General features: G+C 41.4%; 1 protein-coding gene across 1 annotated transcript in view; it reads right to left on the bottom strand.

The window, feature by feature from the left end:
• Positions 1-1,740: 1,740 nt before the first annotated feature.
• CTTNBP2NL (CTTNBP2 N-terminal like) overlaps positions 1,741-23,196 on the bottom strand; it is a 51,769-nt gene continuing 30,313 nt past the window's right edge. Inside the window, exons 4-6 of the mRNA XM_042953434.1 lie at positions 12,170-12,400; positions 7,132-7,239; positions 1,741-5,943 (exon numbers count right to left, since the gene is read on the bottom strand). Of these exons, the coding sequence (XP_042809368.1) occupies positions 4,462-5,943; positions 7,132-7,239; positions 12,170-12,400 (1,821 nt within the window). The 3' untranslated portion in view covers positions 1,741-4,461. The remainder of the gene's footprint in view (positions 5,944-7,131; positions 7,240-12,169; positions 12,401-23,196) is intronic.

The raw sequence follows: 23,196 nt of genomic DNA, 5'->3' as shown, positions 1-23,196 counted from the left end.
GTCTTGCTGGGTTCCACCTGGTCCAGCCTTAGAATCAGCCCAGGCACTCATCTTAGAGCCCCACCTTGGATTACTGAATCAGAATTCCCCGGGCGGGGCCTGGGCCTGGCCAACAAGCACCTCAGGAGATACTCATTTGGGAAACACAAGTAGTGGAAAGTGGGAAGCACCAGGGGCTTAATCCATGCTGTCACTCACCAAGGGCCCTTATACCAATCTCTGGTACTCAATGACCTCATCTGCACATGGGCGGTAACACAGTGCTGGGACCCAAGTAAGTACTCTTGGCTCTGAATATCACTGACATTCTGGCAAACCAGATTCAGGAGTTTAAGACATCACCTCAGGTCAGAGGCAAAGTTCTTGTGAAAGAACAGGTAAGGGCAATGAGGCACTGTTTTTCAAGATCGAGCCTCAGACCACCTGCATTAGCAGGCCCCTAGGCTGAATCCTCAGGAGTCCTTATCTTAGAAGGTTTCACAGGTTACAGTAAGGTTTGGGAACCGCTAGCCCAGTCTTCTTTCTCCTTTGCTTTTACCAATGAATTGGCCATTGATGTGCAAGCAGCAGATGGGTGCTCTTAAGTTTTGTCAACTGGCTTTACAGCAATTACATGAAAATTACTCCCATGAAACAATGCTCATTGCTTACATCAGACTCAGAATTATGAGAACAGATCCTATTTTGAAGCCAGCATTTCAAGACATTTAAAGTTCTGTTTCAAAGACCAAGCATCAGAAGAGCTGCTTATAAATTGACAAGGCAGCATTGCTACTTCTGGGGAACATGGCGGAGCAAGACGGTCCTAAGGCTCACTTCGTCCCACAGATACACCTAGATAACACCCATAGCAGTATAAATAACCCAGAAAAGGACCCAAAGACTGGCAGAATACTCTCCACTGCTAAATGCAGAGAAGAGGCCACCTCCAAGAGGGTAGGAAAGGTAGAGACACGGTCTAGAGCCAAACAGACCTGCAGGATCTGCAGGACTGTCCGTGGGAGGGAGGGATGCTCTAGGTGTAGAAAGGGGAGAGGAGCAAACCCCACCCAAGGCATGACGGACCACCTGGGGAAGACAAGGCAGCATTACTGACAGTGAGGCTGTTCCGGGAAGACATACCCAGTGTTTGTTGAAATGATCATTAATTGGCTTAAATGCTAGAAACTTAACATATGTAAACATCCATATTGTTTGAACGTCACAAGATTTTCAAGTGCTTTTGTCTGCCTACAGCTCTCACTTGCTAACGATGTAGCACAACAGCACTGGACTAAGAGGAACGATGAGGGATTTGATAGTCACCTGTAAAATGAGAGGGCACGACAAGATCAGGCGTTCTTAAGCTAGAGGACGTGAATCATGGATGGCTTCAGGGTCTTTGGATCCTGTGAAGCCATCAACCAAACTCTACATACTAGTATATCCATTTGTCTGGGGATGGTGCCTAGCTTTTTTCAGATTCTCAGGTCCAGAACCACCCCCCCCCCGCCCCCACCCCAGGGTTTGAAAAGTACAGACTGGATTATTGCCAAGGCTTCTTCCAGCTCTAACGTTCTAAAGAAAACCAATATGCCAGCTCCTTTTGGAGTCTAACCTGGATGGGTCACTGACTTCACTTGGGTTTTTGAAAGCCACAGACGAGTGCTTCCTCTACACCACCTGCTCCTTCCCCAACAAAACAGGCCTTGTTGTGCAACATCCTTCACTTTGTACAAACAAGACTAGATTTTCCCCAGACAGAATGATTTAACTTGTTTTAATGTAGTCTGCTATAAAAGTGGATGAAGACTTCTGCATGGTACATTTGGCTTTACAAACGATGATTTAGTTAATGCTTGTGTTATGTGTCGCACATCCATTATAATCTGTTGAGTAGTAACACAGCTTTCACAACATGGGTTAATACCGAAATTGTGAATCATGGAACTTTTACTTAGCACACACACAATCTACAGCAAATTTAAATACTAATCTAGAATACCTAACTGGAGTATTGGATCCATTGCAATATTGTGCTTATTTATCTTAGAAGATAGGCAACTAGCAAAAATACACGTTTCTTTTGCATTTCCCCCACCCCCATATTACACTGTAAAAGAAATACATTATTCAGTGCATTTCCTAAGAAATAAACCTCCTTATAGTATTTCTCTCTCTCTATATATATCTATGCCAAAACAAAGGAAGAGCACAATGCAACTTTTAAGATTACCATTTAAAGCAAGAGAGGTAATAAAACTCTGGGGCTATAGCCCCCTCTCCTGTTTAAAAAGTTCAGCTATTTTATCATCAACACTTCATTTGGCTATGCGTGGGAATAAAATTTCATGCATGATCGCTTTGGGCGATTTCTAAGATACCACCTTCATCATTTGGTAGATGCCCTGGGCCATTAGTAGTATTTTAATTTTTTCTGTATTGGCCTTAATCAAATCGTAAGCCCTGGAGACACCAATTGTGATTTATACATTGATTTCCATCACCTGCCTGTCCCCCCATCAATTCATATTGGATTGGGAAGAAGTAGATTTAAATTATAGCAGGGCAGGGCTTCTGGGTAGACACTGGCTTGGGAGAATGTATGTGAGGACACCAAGGCCTCTCCATCCATGGACAAATCATATAACCACCTTGTTTGAGCTGGGTTGCAAAGTCTTGTTTGGAAGACGAGGATCCTCATTATATTCTATAGCCTCTGTCAGCTGTACTAGCCTACAAGTTGGAGAGTGGAGGTGTCTGTCCTCACAAACTAACAACGATGCAAATGATGGAAGTTTCTAGAATGAATGAGGTTGCAACTTGTCAGCTTCTGAGCTAAACCCAGCTGCACAAGTGTTTAACCAGAAGTTTAAAATTGTTTTTGAATCTGTTTTGATATTTAAAAATGAGAATGTTTCTATGAAAATCTGGCTTTCCCCCAAATTTGAGGAGCTGGTAACCCTGGGCTAACACTATCGCACGGCAGCAAGCAGCTGGAGCTCAACAGGGGTGGCCCTTTCCTTTCACAGGGGGCCTGGGCACTTCCGTTTGCTACAGCTCCCCCTCTCCTGGCTGTCTTACAGCGCTTGATTGAGTGACCTGTTTCACTCATTCATTTGGCCAGTGGAGTTTTGTGATGCTGGGGTGAGTTTGGCTCTGGTTTTTCGTGATGCCGAAGACCTGACTTCATTTGGAATTTCCCCATGTCCCTGTGGACAAGATTCCTCCTTTGACTGATTGGGTCCCAGCTGCATCTAGTTGCTGTGACAGGTAATCTTAATGTGCATGTCTACTCGTCCTTTATGCTATATTGCAAACTCCAAAGATATAATCACGCTAATATTTATGTGTTTAAGTGTGTGTATGTTAAACATGTAAAGGGGTGTGTATCTATACATATATGTATATATGTATATGTGTGTGTGTGTGTGTGTGTGTGTGTGTGTGTGTATACACACATACACACACACATTCTTCCATTTAGGGAAAAGTTAATTTGGTTCCACAGATATAGACACCAAGTGTTGGCAGCTCGGAGAAGAAGTGTAATATTGGTAAAACCTGTATAATTCTGACTTATAATATTACAAAGAGAGTGACTTTTCAGTTATTGCTTTTTGATTACAGAATAAAGATCTCATTCTGTTGAAAAACTTTTATACAGAATGAGTAGCCATTTTCTATTCAAGTAATAGCGATTGGAATCAGAAGTTCCTTACACAACAGTAGATGCCCGAAGACATTTTTTGAAAGGAGATGTGATTTCATTCCATTCAAGAATTTATGCAGGAAACTGGGAGTGACTTAATTTTTCAGAAGTACAAGAAAATCAGCACCCCAGCTGCTTACTGCTCAGGAGGGTTTCTCAAGGGCTCTATAAAGCTCAGCTTTGTGGGGAGTCCACAACCACCTTTAGGATTCCCATCCTACTGATGCAGCCTTGTTTCTGGACACAGAGCTTATATTAAAAACAGCAAAAGAGGGTTAAAAGCAGTGTTGGTTTTTAACATTCAGGATTCACGGAGGAATTAGATGATCCATTTTGTGTTTTCGCTGCAGAATCACATTCATATGGCAGTCTTATTTCAGGCACTTTTTAAACACGTTCATCTGGAATAAAAATTTACACAAACCACTTTCTGCATAATTCAAAATGAGTGTTGAGTGATTCTAGTCCCAAAATAGCAAATCACCACCTGGTACTCAATTAGCTTTCTCCATCACAACAGGTTGGTGACTGCCGAGCTGGAGATGTCTTTGAGGTGCCCTTCCCGCGTTAGTACAAAGGTGTGAGTCATACAAATCCAAACTACTTGGTTTCTACTTAAAAAAATACAAAAAGGTGAAACACACTAAATGTATTATACAGATGGTTTCAGCTACTATCAAAATAAATAACATGATCTGACTCAACGGTTTGACTCTGAGCTCTTGGACAAAATCTGGTGGAATGTCAGACGTGGAGCCTCCCGCTAGGGACTAGCTGCTGGTAGGCAGAAGGATCTCGACGTCCTTGCCGTTAGCCACAACGGCATTTGAACAGCAGCTGCCGGCTAGGTCTTCTGCGGCAGCCAAGGAGGAGGCCTGGGAAGGGGTTTTGGTCAATGGAGTGGTAGTGGATGGAGAGGGAGTGAGGCCCGGTTTTTTGGGTGGGATGGGAGGCGGGTGTCCTCTCTCAGCTCTGGGGATGGTGGGGGACTTGATCCCTGGAGACAGAGGGCTCAGTGGACTGGACACTTTCCCTGGAGTAGGGGAATGGCTGGTGTCCCCTCTCGAGGTGGCAGTGCTGGCCAGATTCCGATAGTCTGTGCCAAAGGGAGAGCTGTTGGGGGAGACGGGCTTGATCGGCCCTTGCTGGCTAGTGAACCTGGAGAGCACCTGAGTGACTGTGTTGCGGGCCTGCTGCTTGGCGGCGGAGTTGTCTAGGAGTGTGGGAGACAGGTCCCTGGATGGAGGGCTCTGCAGACCACTGGCCTGTTGGTCCTGATCTGCTTGGGACTGAAATTTGTGCCGCGCTGCATGGAACCGCTGGTTGATCCCTACTTGGTAGGATGACTGGTAGCCGGGGCTGCTGGCTGAGGACCCCAACAAGCGCTTAGTTAGCACTGGGGAAGAACAAGGAGAGGATGTGAGAGAGGAGGAGGCGGTGCTGCTGGGAGACAGCGAGCCCCCGCTGGACGGGAGGTGACCAGGTGCTGGGACAGGAGTCTCAATTCCCACAGGACACCCGCCATTCTCCACTGCTTTCTCTTGGGCCAACCCCACAGACCTCTCTCGTGGAGGCACTTGGTTTTCCACACTGCTGCCTGTAACCGACTCCTTGGCAGTTTGTATCTCGGGCTCCAAATGGCCATTGGTTTTTGCATAAGAGTAAGTAGGAGTGGTGGGGCCAGGCAGCCCAGTGGTCAGCACCTTGGCTACGTTGCTCCCGTGGGTTCTTTCTGCCTGGAAACCTTCCGTTTGGCAAAATACAGACACCAGCACAGGAGACTCAGTCGCTGTGCCCTTAGATACGGTTACCGGTTTCTTGGATTGCTCAGTAGGGCTACTATGCTGGTGAGAAGCCTCCAGATCCTTCACGATCTTCTTCAAACTTTCCATCTCTTCTTTTAGAGTTCTGGTCCGGTTCTCTTCTCGGTTCAGTTTTGCCCTCAGCTGCTCTCTTTCGATGTCGAACTCAGACAGCTGCTTCTCCACCTGGGCTTCTGTCTGCAAGCCTCGCTTCCGCTCCGCGGCCAGCTCTTCCTCCAACTGGCTCACCCGGCTCTTCTCCTTCTCCAGTTTCCGGCTCAGCTCTCCCGCCCTCTGCCCCTCCTCGGCTGCCTTGCTGGTGGCTTTCTTGCATTCGAGCACCAGCACGGACGAGAGCTGCTTGTGGCGGGAGCGCTCCTCCTCCAGCTGACTGGACAGCTTCTTCTGCTCCTTCTCAAACTTTTTCACTTGGGACTTCTCAAATTCCAGCTGGAAAAGAAGGCCGCCATACATGGTGATTAGAGTAAGAAAATGAAGAGATACACTGCAAAACTACTCTCCAGGCGAGTGTCCTGGCTAGCTCTTCTCTGGCACGTGGTCCGCCATGGATGCCATGTGCTTAGCTCCAGTATTTCTGAAGTCTTACAGTCCCTCCCATGGAAATGGACATGCTACGGCTTAATCTTTCCCTGATGGTCGAGGAGGCACCTCTGCTTCCTGTACTGTTATCGGCAGGAATATGAGCCATCATCTGTGTTTTAGGTCTATGGAGCGCTCAGAAGATTGGAACCCACCGATACAGAAAACAGGAAGCCATATACACCAGGTTTCGTGCTGAATGCTGATGAAAACAGAACGATTTATTGATTTTAACTCTGGTAGAGTGAACACACGGTGTTCTGTGTGTCTCAGGTGTACAACATAGCGATTCAACACTTCTACATGTTACTCGGGGCTCATCACTTTGAAAGCTTTGGTAATCATTCTTTCTGGTCTTAAAAATGAATAGTTGCATTTAAACGCTACTTGTTATGCAAATGCAGTCTATTTTAATTATCATCCCAACCCCCTATTTAAGGCAGAGAAACTCTGACCTAGAGGGAAAGTGTTGATGGAACACTATTAGTGTTTTTCAAACTCTGAGACCCAGTGGATGAGGAAACTAATCTCATGAGCCATGATCAAAATTTAAAAAAAAAAAAAAAAAAAAAAAGAATGGTTATTGTAACCAGTAAGGGTTATATGGGATTTCATCAGATTTTTGTTTTAGGCATGTGTTTATGTATGTATATATATTGGGCGGTGATATAAAATGTATTTCTTACTAGGATTCCTAGGTCAAAATACTTGAGAGTTTGAAGCTAGTGTTCCCAGAGTACATTTTATAGAATGACAGTCCCACAGTGATGATCTATGTCAAAACAAGATTCTATGAAAACATAGATTTGCTAAACTCAGAATACCCTATCTTGTTCTTAAGACTCACAATGTGCTTTTCTGTACTACAGGGTCCAACAAATTGAATTAGAAATCTATTTAACTTTGTTTAATCCAGTAATTCCCAGATTTGACCACAAAGCCCTTTCTTTTTGAGCAACACTAATTTCTACCCTGCAGAACGATCTTTGAGAAATGCTATTCAGGCAAATGGTGTTGTGAGCCCCTCCACCTAACTACCTGCTGGGTCAGCCGCTCTCTCTCCTTCTCCAGCATGTAGGTGACATCATCTCCTTCAGCTGTGTCCTGTGCGTGCCTCTGCCTTTCTTCCTCAAGGTCTAGGATCACCTTTAAAGAATTAAAAAATAATAATATCCAAATAGCAGGGAAACACACTTGTAATACAATTAAATACTAAGTGCCTATCTAAGCACTTAAAGATACTTCTAGAGATCAATCAGTCCATCCCAGTCAGGGCCATCAAGGATCACATTATCTAGCAGGGTAAAAGAGATGTAAGCTATGTGCTAGAAAACAGTAAGATCTATGCTTTACTTCAACATGCACAAAATGGCATGTAAATAGAAGAGAGCACCTAATTAGCTATAGGGATTGAGAAGGTTTCCAAGGATGCAGTTTGCTCTGATTAGGGGATGGGTGTGGGTGACAAAGCAAGGCAGGACCATGGAAAGCTGCAAGCTGCAAGCTGAGATCTTTCCCTCAAGCTCAAATCACTGTGCCTTGCTTAGTCAGTAATACACATTTTGTATGCAGTTAGCTAAGAGGTGGAAAGACTCTCCGAGTTCTTCCTGCATGTAAAAAGGCTCAACACTTGGGATCTTATGTGTAGATTTTTCACAAGGCCTCTGATTAACCTGCCTACCCCATTCCACTTATCCTGGCACCAAAGGATTAAGCCCAATTTGGAGGCAAATACTGCACAAATTTAAAGGGACATTTCCCTACAAATCAAAACCACATTGAGATACCACCTCACACTGGTCAGAGTGGCTAAAATTAACGACTCAGGAAACAACAGATGTTGGCAAGGATGTGGAGAAACGGGAATCCTCTTGCACTGTTGGCGGGAATGCAAACTGGTACAGCCGCTCTGGAAAAGTATGGAGGTTCTTCAAAAAATTAAAAATAGAATTACGCTACAATCCAGTAATAGCACTACTAGGGAATTTATCCAAAGGATACAGGAGTGTTGTTTCGTAGGGGCACATGTACCCCAATGTTTATAGCAGCACTTTCAACAATAGCCAAATTCTGGAAAGAGCCCAAGTGTCCATCAACTGATGAATGGATAAAGAAGATATGGGTGGTTTATATATACAATGGAATACTACTCAGCAATGAGAAGGAATGAAATCTTGCCATTTGCAAAAACATGGATAGAATGGAGGGTATTATGCTCAGTGAAGTAAGTCAGCCAGAGAAGGACAGATACCATATGTTTTCATTCATATGTGGACTCTGAGAAACTTAACGGAAGACCATGGGGGAGGGGAAGGAGAAAAATAGTTTCGAACAGAGAGGGAGGGAGGTGAACCATAAGAGACTCTTAAATACAGAGAACAAACTGAGGGTTGATAGGGGGTTGGGGGAGAGGGGAAAATGGGTGATGGGCATTGAGGAGGCACTTGTTGGGATGAGCACTGGGTGTTATATGTAAGCGATGAATCATGGGAATCTACTCCCAAAGCCAAGAGCACACTGTATACACTGTATGTTAGCTAACTTGACAATAAACTATATTAACAAAAAAAAATAAAGTACAGAGGAAAAAAAAAATAAAGGGACATTTCCCACATAATCCTACCTATAACTGCAATATTCTGAAAGGCAAGGGATTTCCTAGCAGCTTCTGCTCCTCCTTCAGAGGTGCCTTGGCCCATTCCTCTAAGACAGAGCACTGTCCTCCCCACGACCATTTCTCATCCTATCTCTTCACTAATGGAGGGAGAAAAGTTTCTGGCACATGAAACTCCTCTTTAAACACAAAATGTTTTCGTTTACCAAAATGAAAACATCTTGGTATACTTCCTTCCAATTTAAAAAAAAACCCTAACTTGGGCAACTGGCTGGCTCAGTCAGTAGAGCATTGGATTCTTGACCCTGGGGTTGTAAGTTCGAACCCCATGTTGGGTGTGGGTGTGGAGATTACCTAAAAATAAAACAAAACAAAACAGGGGCGCCTGGGTGGCTCAGTCAGTTAAGTGTCCGACTTTGGCTCAGGTCATGATCTCACAGTTCGTGAGTTCGAGCCCTGCGTCAGGTTCTGTGCTGACAGCTCAGAGCCTGGAGCCTGCTTCAGATTTGATGTCTCTCTCTCTCTCTCAAAAATAAATATACATTAATAAAAAAAATTAAAAAACAACTTCTAACTTTTCAATTTAGTAAAAAGATAAGCTTTTGGCTACGGGTGGTAGATCATCTCCTTTCCCTTTGGAGAGCCCTCTAAAATTATAGAAATGGAATGAAAAGATAAACACCCACAAAGACAGACTGGAGCAGACAAGAAATGTTAAAGGAGGGAAGGAGGCAAGAGGTGGTGGCTCCTTTGGTGTGGGGGAGGAAGCTGATTCGCCCTGCAGGGCCCCAAAGAGGTGTGGAACCTGGAGGCGGCAGGTGCTGCTGAGGAGAGGTCAGATGAAGGATAGGAAACAAGAAGATTGGCTCAAAATCTGTATTTTCCAGGAGTTTATTTGTCCCTTCCACCTGATTCCTGTACAAAGAGTATTAGGTGTCTACTGACCAGGCATTAGGCAGACGTTTATCCTCAGAGGAAACTGAATGTGACAGTCTCAGGATTTGGGAATAGCAGATACGACCGAGAGTGAGTAAGGAAAGGGCATTGTTTGTTTTGGGAAGGTGGTAGGGTGGAACGGGAGGCAAGATGCAAGATAAATCTGCACCTATAATGAGAGGAAGCAATTTAAGTGTCAAGAATTGATAAGGGGGTGGGGGTGCCTGGGTGGCTCAGTGATTGAGCATCCAACTCTTGATTTAGGCTCAGGTCATGATCTTGCAGTTCATGAGTTCACGTCCAGCATTGGGCTCTGTGCTGATAGCATGGAGCCTGCTTGGGATTCCCCCTCTCCCTCTCTCTCTGCCCCGCTCCCAGTCTCTCTCTCTCTCTCACTCTCTCAAAAATAAATAAACATTAAAAAAAAGAATTGATAAGGGGGGAATGGTATACCATTTAGAAATATGGAATTTATCAACCAAAATAAATGGTCAAAAGGAAAAAAGTGGTTGTCTCTGAATATTGAGGAGAAGAAGGAATGGGGAGAGGTGGATCAGGGAACTCTGTGTTTCATAATAAGCAGAGTAACCATATAATTTACTGTTCAAACCACAACACTTCTGAGAGTCAAAGGGGGTATTCTTAATGACTATCCCAAGGCGATAGACAACAACTGGGACTCTCTCAGGCAAACAGGGCCAATAAACACTCTAATTATAAGCCCCTAGGTACTACTGAATTTGTAACAAAGTCAGTGTTTTACTTTGATAAAACACTTAAAAAAGACAGGTGGTTGATTTAAAATCTTTGACACTCACTTAAAGGAACTTACGTTGAAATATAGTATTAAACAATTTTGAATTATTTTTAACTTCTTTCTCTCCCTAATCACCTAGAGCCACAAATCATCTCAACACTACACCTTTCATGGGCATCATGGCCAGCCAGCCATTCAGCACAGTTCAACTGCTTCATGGAGGAAAGGGGAAAAAGGCCTGCCTATCAGACAAGGATGCTGTGAAGCCTTTCGTAGAGGATTATGTAAAAGCCCCCCAAATTTAGGCAACTAACCCAAACGCACTGATACATTTAAAAAAAAAAATTTTACTGTTTATTTATTTTTGACAGAGAGAGAGAGAGAGAGAGAGAGAGAGAGAGAGACAGAGCATGAGCGGGGGAGGCGCAGAGAGAGAGAGAGGGAGACAGAATCCGAAGCAGGCTCCAGGCTCCCAGCTGTCAGCACAGAGCCCGACCGGGGCTCAAACTCACAGACCATGACCTGAGCCGAAGTCGGACACTCAACCGACTGAGCCACCCAGGCGCTCCCCCCCACCCCCCGCCACTGATACATTTTAAATTGGGCATAAATGTCTTTAGTTCACTTCATTCTAGACCAGAGGTTAAACTCTTCTGTGTCCCGGACAATTCTGAGAATTCAATTAAAGATATGGGAAAAAATTCACATTCTACAAAAATGCATAAACTTTTGGCATTCTGTATATTTTCTGGAGGATCATGGAACATCTGAGGCCCATCCATGGTTAAGAATCTCTACTCTGGCCTTTCATTTGGACACTGTGAAGAGTTAAGAAAAATCATGGGCAAGACCCATGCTGAAGCAATCTGTCAGGTGCGTTTTAAGCAGATGGCTCTCTAATGCAGGCAATCATAAAAGTAAACTAAAGTTCATCAATTTGCAGCCACTGACCCCATTTTTCAGAATAAAATGTTTCCTGCTAGATGTGTTGATGTCTCCCTTGCTGGTATAAATCTAAACCAATACTTTTAGAAAATGTAGATTTTAGCCAAGCACCTTTTACAGGCCAGATTTCAGCGGTAAATGACAGGTCAGGGAATAAAATCATAAGCATTAGAATTCCAATGAGATGAGGTAGAGGAAAGCACAGGTCTGCCTTCCTAGCTCGGGGCTGTAAGACCGGGAGCCAAACACACACACACACACACACACACTCTTTCCTAATAGGTTCGAACAGCTTTAAAGTAAACAATCCTAGGGACTGTTTATCATTTTACGAAAAGTAAAATGCAATGAAACTCAAAAGTAGGAACACGTGAAAATAATCTATTGGCTTCCATGTTTATAGTCAGGTAAATTCTCTCCCTCATCCAGCATTCCCCAAATACCTGCTCATCTTGTTATTTATCACTTAAGTAAGCAAATAGGGAACACTCTGTTCACCTACAAGCTTGGTCAGACCCCAGTTTGTTGCCAAAGTCTGGACGATCAAGAGCTGAAAAAACATAGCCAGTGTTTTGGAGTGTCATATCGAGAAGGAATGCCGTCTTTAGTAATGTGTCTGGCATCCTCCCTAAATTTAACATTTTGAATAACTTGTGTTTTCTTTCTGATCTCTTGGCTCCGGGGCAAGCTGCGGGGCTTTTGACACCGGGGAGACCTCCCAGCTGACTTACTGTGGAAACTGGCAGCTGACAAGAAAGTATCTGGTATTATTTATCAAGTCTTCCTAAGAGTTTATGTGGCACAGGTCAGCTGGGTGAACCCACCTTCCGGTGCCTGCTCTCGGCCGCGGCCAGCTGGGACAGCATGCGTTCCTGCATGTTCTTGCATTGCTTCATCACCACCTTAAGAACAGAGAGTGGGTTTGTGCAGACCGGCTGCTTCTCGCCATCATTTTTCTCCTTCAGTGTTTCAAAGTCTCTCTGCAGGGCCATTAAAGGATCACTGATGTTGTATTTTCCATAGCGTTCTTCAATGAAAGTATCTCTGTGTTGGGCCTGGGAAAGAGAAAAACATCAGCATTTTGCTTTTTAAAACTATTGCGGAGGGAGAATTGCTAGTTGTTACACATTAAAGGTGGTGGTGGTAGTATGAATGGAACCTGCTGACTACAGATCTCATTGGTGCTTGAGCCATCTGAACGTAGAAACAACAGTGGAGAGGGGGCACACATTAACGAGGACAATTACTTATGTAGAGCTAACTATGTATTAGACATTGTTGTAAGCATTTATATTCACATTAGATTATTTAAATTTTATAAGCCTATAAGGTAGGGCTATCATTTTCAATTTGCAGGTGAGAAAATTATTAAACAGTGGCCAAGTAACCTGTTCCAGGTTACTCATTTAGCAAGTGGTCAGAAGTAGGATTTAGGGGCGCCTGCGTGGCTCAGTTGGTTAAGCATCCGATTTCAGCTTGGGTCATGGTCTCACGGTCTGTGAGTTTGAGCCCCGTGTCGGGCTCTGTGCTGACAGCTTGGAGCCTGGAGCCTGCTTTGAGTTCTGTGTCTCCCTCTCTCTCTGCCCTCCCCCATTCACACTCTGTCTTTCAAAAATGAGTAAATGTTAAAAAAAAAATTTTTTTTTTTAAAAGCAGTAGGATTTAAACCCAGGCAGCCTGGCTCTAACGTCTATGTCCTTAACCACCACGCTACTGCCTCTGCTTATGAATGCTTGTACTACCAGCAGGTAGTTTATGAGTTTACATATTTAGGGATGTAACAAGGCAGTTGTAGATAAGTAAAGGACACTAAAAGTGTTTTCGCATTATGACTATTTGTGATTTGAACACTCAGTTATTGGTGGGTCAGGAGGGTGGAGGCACTCACAACCAGGTGCAGACAAAATCCCTTCTACCTGCTGCCAAATTCTACCCTTTCCTCTAGTCTCTGTTCAGCTGCTATCTGCCACCTTCCTTTTTGTGCCCCTCAGGCTTGGTGGGCTTCAGGCTTGCGAGAGAAGGTGCGTAGGGAATGGGGGCTGAAATCCGCTTTAGGGCCTGGGTTGTCAAGTTGGGTCCAAGGATCAGGAAGGGAGTAGAAAGAGAAGTCTTTGGCTTCCCTATTCTCTCAGCTTTACTAGGAGGGACCTGAAGTAATTACTTCATAAGAACATCATAGATTACATGCAGGTAACAGAGTGACATTAACAATTCCTTTACTACACAGACTTGGAAACGTTTCCTGGGACATTTTACAACCAAAAGCAAAAATGAGGTGTTAATACAGCATTGAGGAAACTTTCTCAAAAACCACAGCAAAGTACTATATAATTTAAGCTTTCAAATGAAGTCTAGTCATAAAAACGACTGACATTTATCAATGTTTAGAAATTATTTCATCAGAAGCAGGTTTTCTTTCTCTTTTCTTCTTCTTTATTTTTAGGAGCTAGGTTTTCTTACCACCATCATCCACAAAGAGGAAATCATTTGAAAAAAAAAAGGGAAATTCACAATTCAATGGCTATGCTTAAAAAAACAAAACAAAACAGAGAACAACCCCCTCCCCCACCGACAATAAAGCAAAACGGGGTTTAATACAGAAGAATGTTTCAGTGCTGAAAAGGTGATGCTTCCTTCGTTAGACTATCCAAGATCAAGATCCAGGAACCACTTAGCCTTATGCTCTAAATTGTGTTGGTGTCACGTGGCAACTGTTCAAAGCAGCGTTAGAAGCCCTGTATTTTACTTCTAGCTTGACTACAACCATTTTAAATGATGACATTATTGGGGTATTTGGATAATACTGGTATACTGAAAATATGAAGAGCCAAATAAATCCTGTTCCTTTAAGGTACCATCTCAAGATAACCATAACCACCTTCCTGACCATACTACAGGTTTGTGTGCATGCACGAGTGTGCGCGTGTAAGCATGTGAATTAAAGGGGTAAAGATTTGAAAGATTGAGTCCGAGACAGAATCCTAGTTTTTCAGCTCCCAATTAAAAAGCAAATCCTCAGTAAAATTTTGAAATAGTCTCTCTACCATTTTAGGATGGAGAAAGACAAGACCAATTCCTGAACTGGCTATTTTTATTTTTTAAGTCATGGTGAGAACAAAACAGAAAAGGCTAGTTTTTAGTTACACTTTTAAAAGAAATAGTGTCAAACAGCAGGGACTCATCAATGTTTTCCTTTCACCAAGAACATCTGTTTAAGTTGAGCGGTGCTTGGGTGGCTCGGTTGGTTAAGTGTCCGACTTTGGCGCTGGTCATGATCTTGCAGTTCGTGAGTTTAAGCCTTGCATCAGGCTCTGTGCTGTCTGCACGGAGCCCACTTTGGATTCTCTGTCTCCGTCTCTCTCTGCCCCTCCCCTGCTCGCACTCTCTCTCTCTAAAAAAAACAAATAAACATTGGGCGCCTGGGTGGCTCAGTCGGTTGAGCGTCCAACTTCGGCTCAGGTCATGATCTCAAGGTTCGTGAGTTCAAGCCCCGTATCAGGCTCTGTGCTGACAGCTCAGAGCCTGGAGCCTGCTTCAGATTCTGTGTCTCCCTCTCGCTCCCTGCCCCTACCCCACTCATGCTCTGTCTGTCTCTTTCTCTCAAAAATAAACATTAAAAATAAATAAACATTAAAAAAATGAAAAAGAAGAACATCTGTGTTGAGTTTTATACCTCAAACTTGAGACTGACAACCTAGCTATTAATGTCCTAAGGCAAATCCAGGTTCAGAAAAATATTTAGACAAAAGAAGAGGAAAAAACCTTTAAAAAGTTGAAATTCCACTGTTCTTATTGCACATTGTTTTATTCATGATTTCCATTTCTGTCTGATTAGTGATGGTAAAGAAATGATTATTAGTACTGAAATTGGTTTAGCAGGGCAGAAAGGCAAACGTAAACCTGAATATTTCTATGGCTTTCTCCTTTTCAGAATAGCACAGAGAAGAAAAAGTGGGATGGGAGAGCAGAGCTGGGAGTACGATTCGTGACCTTGACAGATTTGCTGAGAAGCTGTCTCTCAGGTTTGAGTATATAGTTAACTAATCCCTGAAAACATGACTTTAAAAAACCCACACTGTTATTATCCAGTATAATTAATAAGCATCACTGAGTTACAAGTCCTAGACGAGGAGCTTCTTTAGTAAGGTCTCAGACTTCTCTGAGAACAGCTGTTACCCTGTCTGTTTTCTCTTGAAGTACTTCCCAGTAATTCCATAATCGCTTGCATGGTAATTACAAGTTATACAAAATTGGTGGCTTTGCACATAAATGAAAAGAATCTGTGGAATAATCTAAAAAAGCCTCCTTGTCACAAAACAATTCTTGTAGGCAAGTTCTACTATGGGGCCCAGATATGGGAAAAGTGAATTCGAAGTCTGTATTTATTATACCAAACACTGGAGTAGAAAATGGGGGAATACGGTCTTTTTCAGCCAACTCAATGCCTCAGTCAGGTAAGTGGTATGGATGACAGGTTTAATAGAACAATTAACCAAAAATAGATGTTAAGAATTGAAGAATGAAACAGCTTTACTGGAGGTGTGTACTAGGTATCTATTCCTGCCTAACAAACCACTCCCAAATGTAGCAACTCAAATAGTAAATGTTGTTGTTGTTGTTGTTTTTAAATCTCACACAGTTTCTGAGGGTCAGGAATCTGGAAGGGGTTAAGCTGGGTGGTTCTGGCTCTGTGTCTCATGAGGTTGTAGTCAAGCTGTTGGCATAGGCTTTGGTTCCTTGCAGTGTGCTGGCTTCCCACAGAGCAAGTGACATGACAGAGAGAGAGGGAGAGAGGGAGACGGAGAGACAGAGAGACAGAGATGGACATGCGAGTATCTTTTAGAACTTAACCTCAGAAGTGACATACCATCACTTCTGATGTATTCCATTGGTCACACAGACCCACCTGGTACACGTGGGAGGAGACTGCACAAAGGGTATGAATATCAGGAGGTGGGGTCATTGGGGGCCCTCTTGGAGGCTGGCTACCACAAGGGGAATGACTAGATATGCTACCTCTATTGTTTACATCTCAAGTCAAAATTTAGAGACCAAGTATCTACTAAGTACTAAAAACTGTCAAGGCTGAGTTTTAATACTCTAATGATATGTCAGCTATTTTATAAGAAATTTTAAATGATCTGGATTGGAGTTTTTGCAGGAGGAATTCAGTAATATAGCTAAAATCAATCAATTTCTGCAATTTCATTATTTTCACTTCACTGACAACATGTATTTTAACTGAAGAGAAATTTCTACATTTTCAGAAAACATAATGGTCTTTAATTTCAGACAACAGGAAGATAATTGGCTGGTTAGACAGATTCACTGATAAAAGGTATTACTACAGCAGACAAAACATACAGTCATCTGTTACTCATTTTTCCTGTCATAGGCGGAATGAAACATACCAATACTGAAAGCTTAAAGTAAAATCATATAATGTCCTTGGAGCTTGCCATGCTTGCTCTCTAAAATTATCAGCTTTGCTATGATAAACTTCAAAAAGAAATATGAAGCAGTCACCTCCTCTCCCCTCCCCAAGATTATTTATACTATTTTAAATATATATATTATACATTTTATTATATATAATAATGTACATAAATAGTATAATATAACACATGAAAATAATACTATATATATAGCATAATAGCATACTATTATAGTAATATATAAGTGTGTATGTGGATATCTATCTATCTATACATTTTTTTCCAATGTTAAAATAGGAAATCATTATTCTTTGGATGATAATCACCAACATAAAGGATGGTTCCATATCGAAAAGTGAAGACAAGGCCTACTTAACTGGGGGTTTACATTCAAGTATGAGTTTTATTTAAGACTCAGGCTGGAACCCTAAATGGATTAGGATACATCTTTGCAATTTATTGCCAATTCTGAAGTGATCAGCAATATAAACTTTGTGCCTTTAAAAATATCTGAATACCTCCATTGCCAGAGACCAGAAAGACCAAAGAACATGATTCCAGGATGGTTTTAATTAATGCTACAACAAAAGCATGTTAAAACTATCCTTTTCAGGGGTGCCTGGGTGACTTCAGTCAGTTAAGCCGGCTCTTGATTTAGCTCAGGTCATGGTCTCATGGTTCATGGGATTGAGACCCATGTCAGACTCTGCACTCACAATGTGGAGCCTGCTTGAGATTCTTTCCCCTGCCCTCTCCTTCTGCCCCTCTCTGCTTGTTTGCTCTCTCAAAAAAAAAAAAAAAAAAGAGATAAATAAATAAACATTAAAAATATATTTTAAAAAGCTATCCTTTTCACATTTAAGTTGAATCTACTAATTTTCAAATAATTTATACTCTGGAGTCCCTGATAAATTATAAGTAGCTGCATGAATAACTGGAAATAAAGAAACCATTCTGGATAAAGATGATAACATTACAAGTACACCCTTTGTTTTAGAAGTTCCTCTTACTTACTGAAAGAAAACTGGATTTCAATGTTTGACAATATTAATAAAAGAGAGGTTAGCCACATTTGAATTAAACTTTAATTTTTGGAAAATGGTACAGAATTTAACATGAAAACTTTCATGATTTAAAAAATACTTCTGACATATTATTGAAAACCCATTAATCCACTTAACCATAAATGCTATTTTCTCAAATCTAGCCTTTCTACACATTTATTTTCTTTAATAACGTTTGGCTCTGGAGTCTAACATAACTGGCATTGTTATCCGGGCTCTACTACTTTCTATCTGTTTACCTTCAGCAATTCCCTTAACTTCTCTGTACCTCAGATCCCTCATCTGTAAAATAAGGGCAACATTCTACCTATAGGTTTATTATAAAAATTAAATGAGTAATACAGAATGCTTCCTGTAAGTACCTGGCACATAGTAAATACTATAAATAGAAATTAATTTTTCAATAACCAAGTTTAGAGTATAGATTTTCCTTTTAGACCCAATGACTAAACCCACTCCTGGAGGTTTTAAATCCTGGAGATTTAAGATTCTGTAAAACTGGACTAAGCCAGGAAATCTTCATTAAAAGCAAAACAAAATTCACCAATCCCCAGATAACTCCAAAGTAATACATCACCAAAAATATATTGGGAACCTGAATAACCATTAACAGTATTTATTTAGTAATTAATCCTGAACTGCTATGTGACATTTTATGTAATATTGTCAGTTGGTATTTATCTTCTGCATTATGATTAAACATTTCTCATTTTTCTGTCTTTTTTTTCTTCCTGCCTAGACTGTAATGACTCAAAGGAAAAAGCATTCCTCATACATCTTTCTTCTTCCTATATCCTATATTTCCACTCAAGCCCAAAACATTGAACAGATGTTCACTTTCCAGCTTTTTCCTGATGTCTCAGCTTCTCCTTACTCTTATCATAGTTAGTGAGGTCAATATTTTATTCCGCTGTTAAGAAAATCTATGATTTACTTAGTGTAATCATTTAAGGTAATATTAATTTATACAGTTAGCAAACTGACTTTAAAGTAGAATGAGCTTCAAAGATTCCCTTTGGAGTCAGCTTGCAGCCGCAGATGTTTATAAAATCAACTATTTACATAAGGACAGATGACCATTTATTATTATTTGACTAAAGTGCACTAAATTCTTTTGAAGACTAAAAATGGTAAGTTTAGTACAAACAGATATTAAGTGTGATACTTCTAGCTAGTAGGCTGCTTGTTGATAGAATATGGGTAAACAGCTTAATGTAGCTGCTTCAACATTCAAATTCCAAAGAGTCTTATGAAAACTCCTAGTGAAATTGAAATAAATGTATTCAGTTTTGTGGTCTTTGTTCTGTTTTATTTTTGTGTGTGTGGGGAATCTATGTGTGTGGTTGGAACAAATTACATCTATATTCTGGACTGGGTCTATGTAAATAAGTTTCTGAGCTGGGGAAGAAAATGTGTAAAGACAGTCAATAAGTACTGAACAAATTAATGCTCTTGAACATAAATTAGAATTTTAGAATATAACTCTAATGGCACATTAGATCCTAATCTCTTTTATTCAGGATGCTGTATAATGAGAGTTGACATCTATCTCACCATATACAGGATGGATCACAGACCCAAAGATAAAATGCAAATGGCCAAAAAGCACATGAAAAAGTGCTCATTAGTGATCAAAGAGATGTAAATTAAAACAATAATAACACTAGAAAACCACTAGAGGGGTGCCTAGGTGGCTCAGTCGATTGAACTCTGACTTTACCCCAGGTTATGATCTCGTGGGTTTGTGAGTTTGAGCCCTGGGCTCATCAGGCCCTGCTGTCAGCGAGGAGCCCAATTTGGATCCTCTGTCTCCCCCTCTCTCTGCCCCTCCCCACTCGTGCGCACATGTGTGCTCTTACTCTCAAAAATAAATAAACACTAAAAAAAATTTTTTTAAAGCCACTAGAAAGGCTAAAATTAAAGACGGACAACATCAAATGTTGGGAAGGAGATGGAGCAACTAGAACACTCACCATATTGCTGGTGGGAGTATAAATGGTGTAATTACTTTGGACGTTAATCTGGAAATTAATTATAATGGTAGAAAAACGCCTGTCTGCAGTTAAGTATTTATCCAAAAGAAATGGAAACATAAATCCACAAAAAGATTTACACATAGCTGTCTGAAGCAGCTTTATTCATAACAGCCCCAAACTGGAAACGACCACAATTTCATGGTGAAAAAAATCACAGCAGCAGTCGCCTCTGGGTGTAGGGGAACAAGGAATCAGGAAGGGGCACAAGATGACTTTTTGGTGTGATGGGAATGTTTGTCTCTTGATGGGGATGTAGGATGTACGCATTTGTTGGAACTTATTGATCTGTGTATCATCACGTAAGATCTGTGCATTTCACTATACCTAAATTATATCTCTAGTTCAAAAATATAAAAGCACATAATGAGAGTTAAAGGGAAAATGAAGTTATAGTATTATATGCTTTATATATAGTGTTTCAGAAACATGGAATGTTCCAACCAAAGTAATTTTTAATAACAACAGAAACAATGAAGGAGGTGCTAATACTATATAGTGCTTATTACCTGCCAAGCACTGTACTCAGTGTTTTACACATCTAATCTAATCCTAACAACATACCTCTGGAGGTGTACGTCACTTATATCTCCATTTTATAGAAGAAACTGAACACAACTGAACCTTTGTCCCAAGGTCACAAAGCCAAAGTTAGTAGTGGAGAGGTATAATAAATGGTATATAGTGAGTACTGCATTTGTTAGCTGAATGAGTAATACATAAACAGATATTCCCTAGGACTTTGGAGGAATTAATTTCAATTTAGTAGGGGTCTGTCAGTAGCTTAAAAATAAAATAGAACAGAAAACATTGTAGAGCATTGAATGTTGTGAGTAATGTTTCAAGAAACTTTTCTTCTGATCTAAAAATATAGGGGTGTGTATATGTATATGCATATGTACGTGTGTGTGTGTGTATGTGTGTGTTCGTTCCCTGGGTCACAATATAGTCTGTTTTTTACTATGTGTCCCTGTCAAAGTATGAAAAACACTAAAATAAAGAATCCAATTAGTCTGACTCCTGAAGCTATGATTTTAAACAGTTTCGGGGCGCCTGGGTGGCTCAGTCGGTTGAGCGGCAGACTTTGACTCAGGTCATGATCTCGCGGTTTGTGAGTTCGAGCCCTGCGTCAGGCTCTGTGCTGACAGCTCGGAGCCTGGAGCCTGTTTCAGATTCTGTGTCTCCTTCTCTCTGACCCTCCCCCATTCATGCTCTGTCTCTCTCTGTCTCAAAAATAAATAAACCTTAAAAAAAAAATTTAAACAGTTTAAACTGTCATAAATAAATTCTAAAAGAAGTAATAAGGAATCAATCTTACTGCTTTATTTTAAACTAATGAATGTTATAAATGTCTACAAACCACGACATGTTTGGCCTAACATCAAATATACAAAAATGTTAACAAAAAAAAATCTGTGTTATTAGGGTTAGACAACCAAAACAGCACTGGAGAAGTCTGGGAAAATTTTTGGACATATGGCTGATTCACAAGAGCACATGCTTTGAATGCTTTTATTGAACACTTAATGTTTGCTGGGTACTACAAATGCTAAGTGATGTGGGCAATGATAAGAGAAGAGAGATTTGACTAAGTAAGATGAAGTCCTTTGCTCTTAAGGAGCTCAGAATTTGCCAGACAAGTTTAAGGCCTGAGAGCAGAAATAAACACACTGCCTCTGCTTGTTTAAATGTTTTCTAAACAGTATCATTAATGTTTAGAGGAACACCAAGTACAATTTATTTGATCATGACTTTCTAAGCCTCAGACCTTACACTCAGAAGGAACAGGAAGGAAAAGACCAATCCTGGAAGTGGGCGGGTGCTGGCAGATCAATAGGACCATCAGCAACTTAATGAATCACAGGAAACACCATGAGGTTGAGGGGGGCATATAATCCAAAAACTGTCTCTGAAGTATTGCATAAGGAGACCCAGACCACAGACTATAACCTGAGTGTGATACTTTAAGTAACTATGAACTTGAAAAACTTCATTCGAGGTGTGCTCAGCCTCTTTAACTCACAATGTATTAACAGTGCAGAAACTACTTCAAGGCTAACATAGTTAAAAAGAGCTCATAAATAAGATTGAAAGGGTTTCTTCTTCTAGTTAGGGGATTCTATGGAGGGAGCTGTATGATTGTGGGATGAGACTTTAAACATTTTATCGAGGTGAGATTCTTAAATCACAAACACAGTCTGATACTGCAAGGAAACGTGGCAAGAAACAAGCTACTCAGAGAAAAGGTCGCAGGAAGAGGGTCCTGATTAGCCTAGCTGAGAAGTACAGAGTGTTCACATTGAGAAGTGTAGCAAGTAAACAGGAATAAGAAGTTTGTGGGGGTAGAGGAGGGTGGCGGGAGTGTACAGACAGGGTCAAATGAAAAAGGGGACTAGGTGTGGTTTGAGAGCCACACACAGTGAGAGCAAGATGTCAGGGCAGGCAAACAGAAGCAGGGACCGTGCTAATTATACATCCTAGTGTGAGAAGGTAGAACAGAGTATCTAGGATGACATATTAAGAGAGATCAAGCTCTATGTCCCAAGTCAGAGGCTGGAAGGGTGGCAACTTCTATTGTCACTGCAGACTAATGTGGAGGGAGGCAGCTAGCTATTCAGTTGGGAAGGATGGTTTTTCTTCAGAGAACAGAAGGGGAAGAGGAGTAAAGAAGCCAGGACCGAGAAGTAAAAGGTGGGCTCTAAGTGCGGTATGGGTGTTTAATGACAATTTTAAATGTGAACCGACAATGCTCATCACTACAGTAAGGTACTGAATAAATACATGGTGAAACCCAGCATGCTCAAGTTGACCACTAATTACTACTAATTCCAAGTAATCCTAACCCGAGACTGCCTTTGTCTTCATAATAAAAGTCTACTGAGGGGTTTAGACTATGCATGGATGGGAAGAACAGGAGTTATCTTTGGAGATACAAGAGTTTTTCCTTTTTACTCTATGGGGTAGCAACACCTTTCAGGAACTTTAAGTGTCACCATGGACAAGAATGGGATAACCAAGACCCCTTTACCATTTTAATCCCAATGGGAATAGAACAACTGGCTCCATTCTAAGCCTCTAAGACTGCTTCAGTGCTCTTCCTTAAATGACTTCTCTTGGCCTCATGTGGTAGTCATTTGTCCCAGGAAAGGAAGGATAAGGGACTGAAAGGAAGATTTTTTACTTTAAGTAGGTTCCACACCCAGCCTGCAGCCCAACGTGGGGCTTGAAATCAGGACCCTGAGATCAGGACCTGAGCTGAGATCAAGAGTCACTTAACCGACTGAGCCACTCAGGTGCCTCTGAAAGGAAGATTTTTAAA

The sequence above is a fragment of the Panthera leo genome, chromosome C1 (genome assembly GCF_018350215.1).
Source record: "Panthera leo isolate Ple1 chromosome C1, P.leo_Ple1_pat1.1, whole genome shotgun sequence".
Classification (NCBI taxonomy): Eukaryota; Metazoa; Chordata; class Mammalia; order Carnivora; family Felidae; genus Panthera; species Panthera leo.
This window is presented reverse-complemented; position numbering and strand designations above follow the sequence as displayed.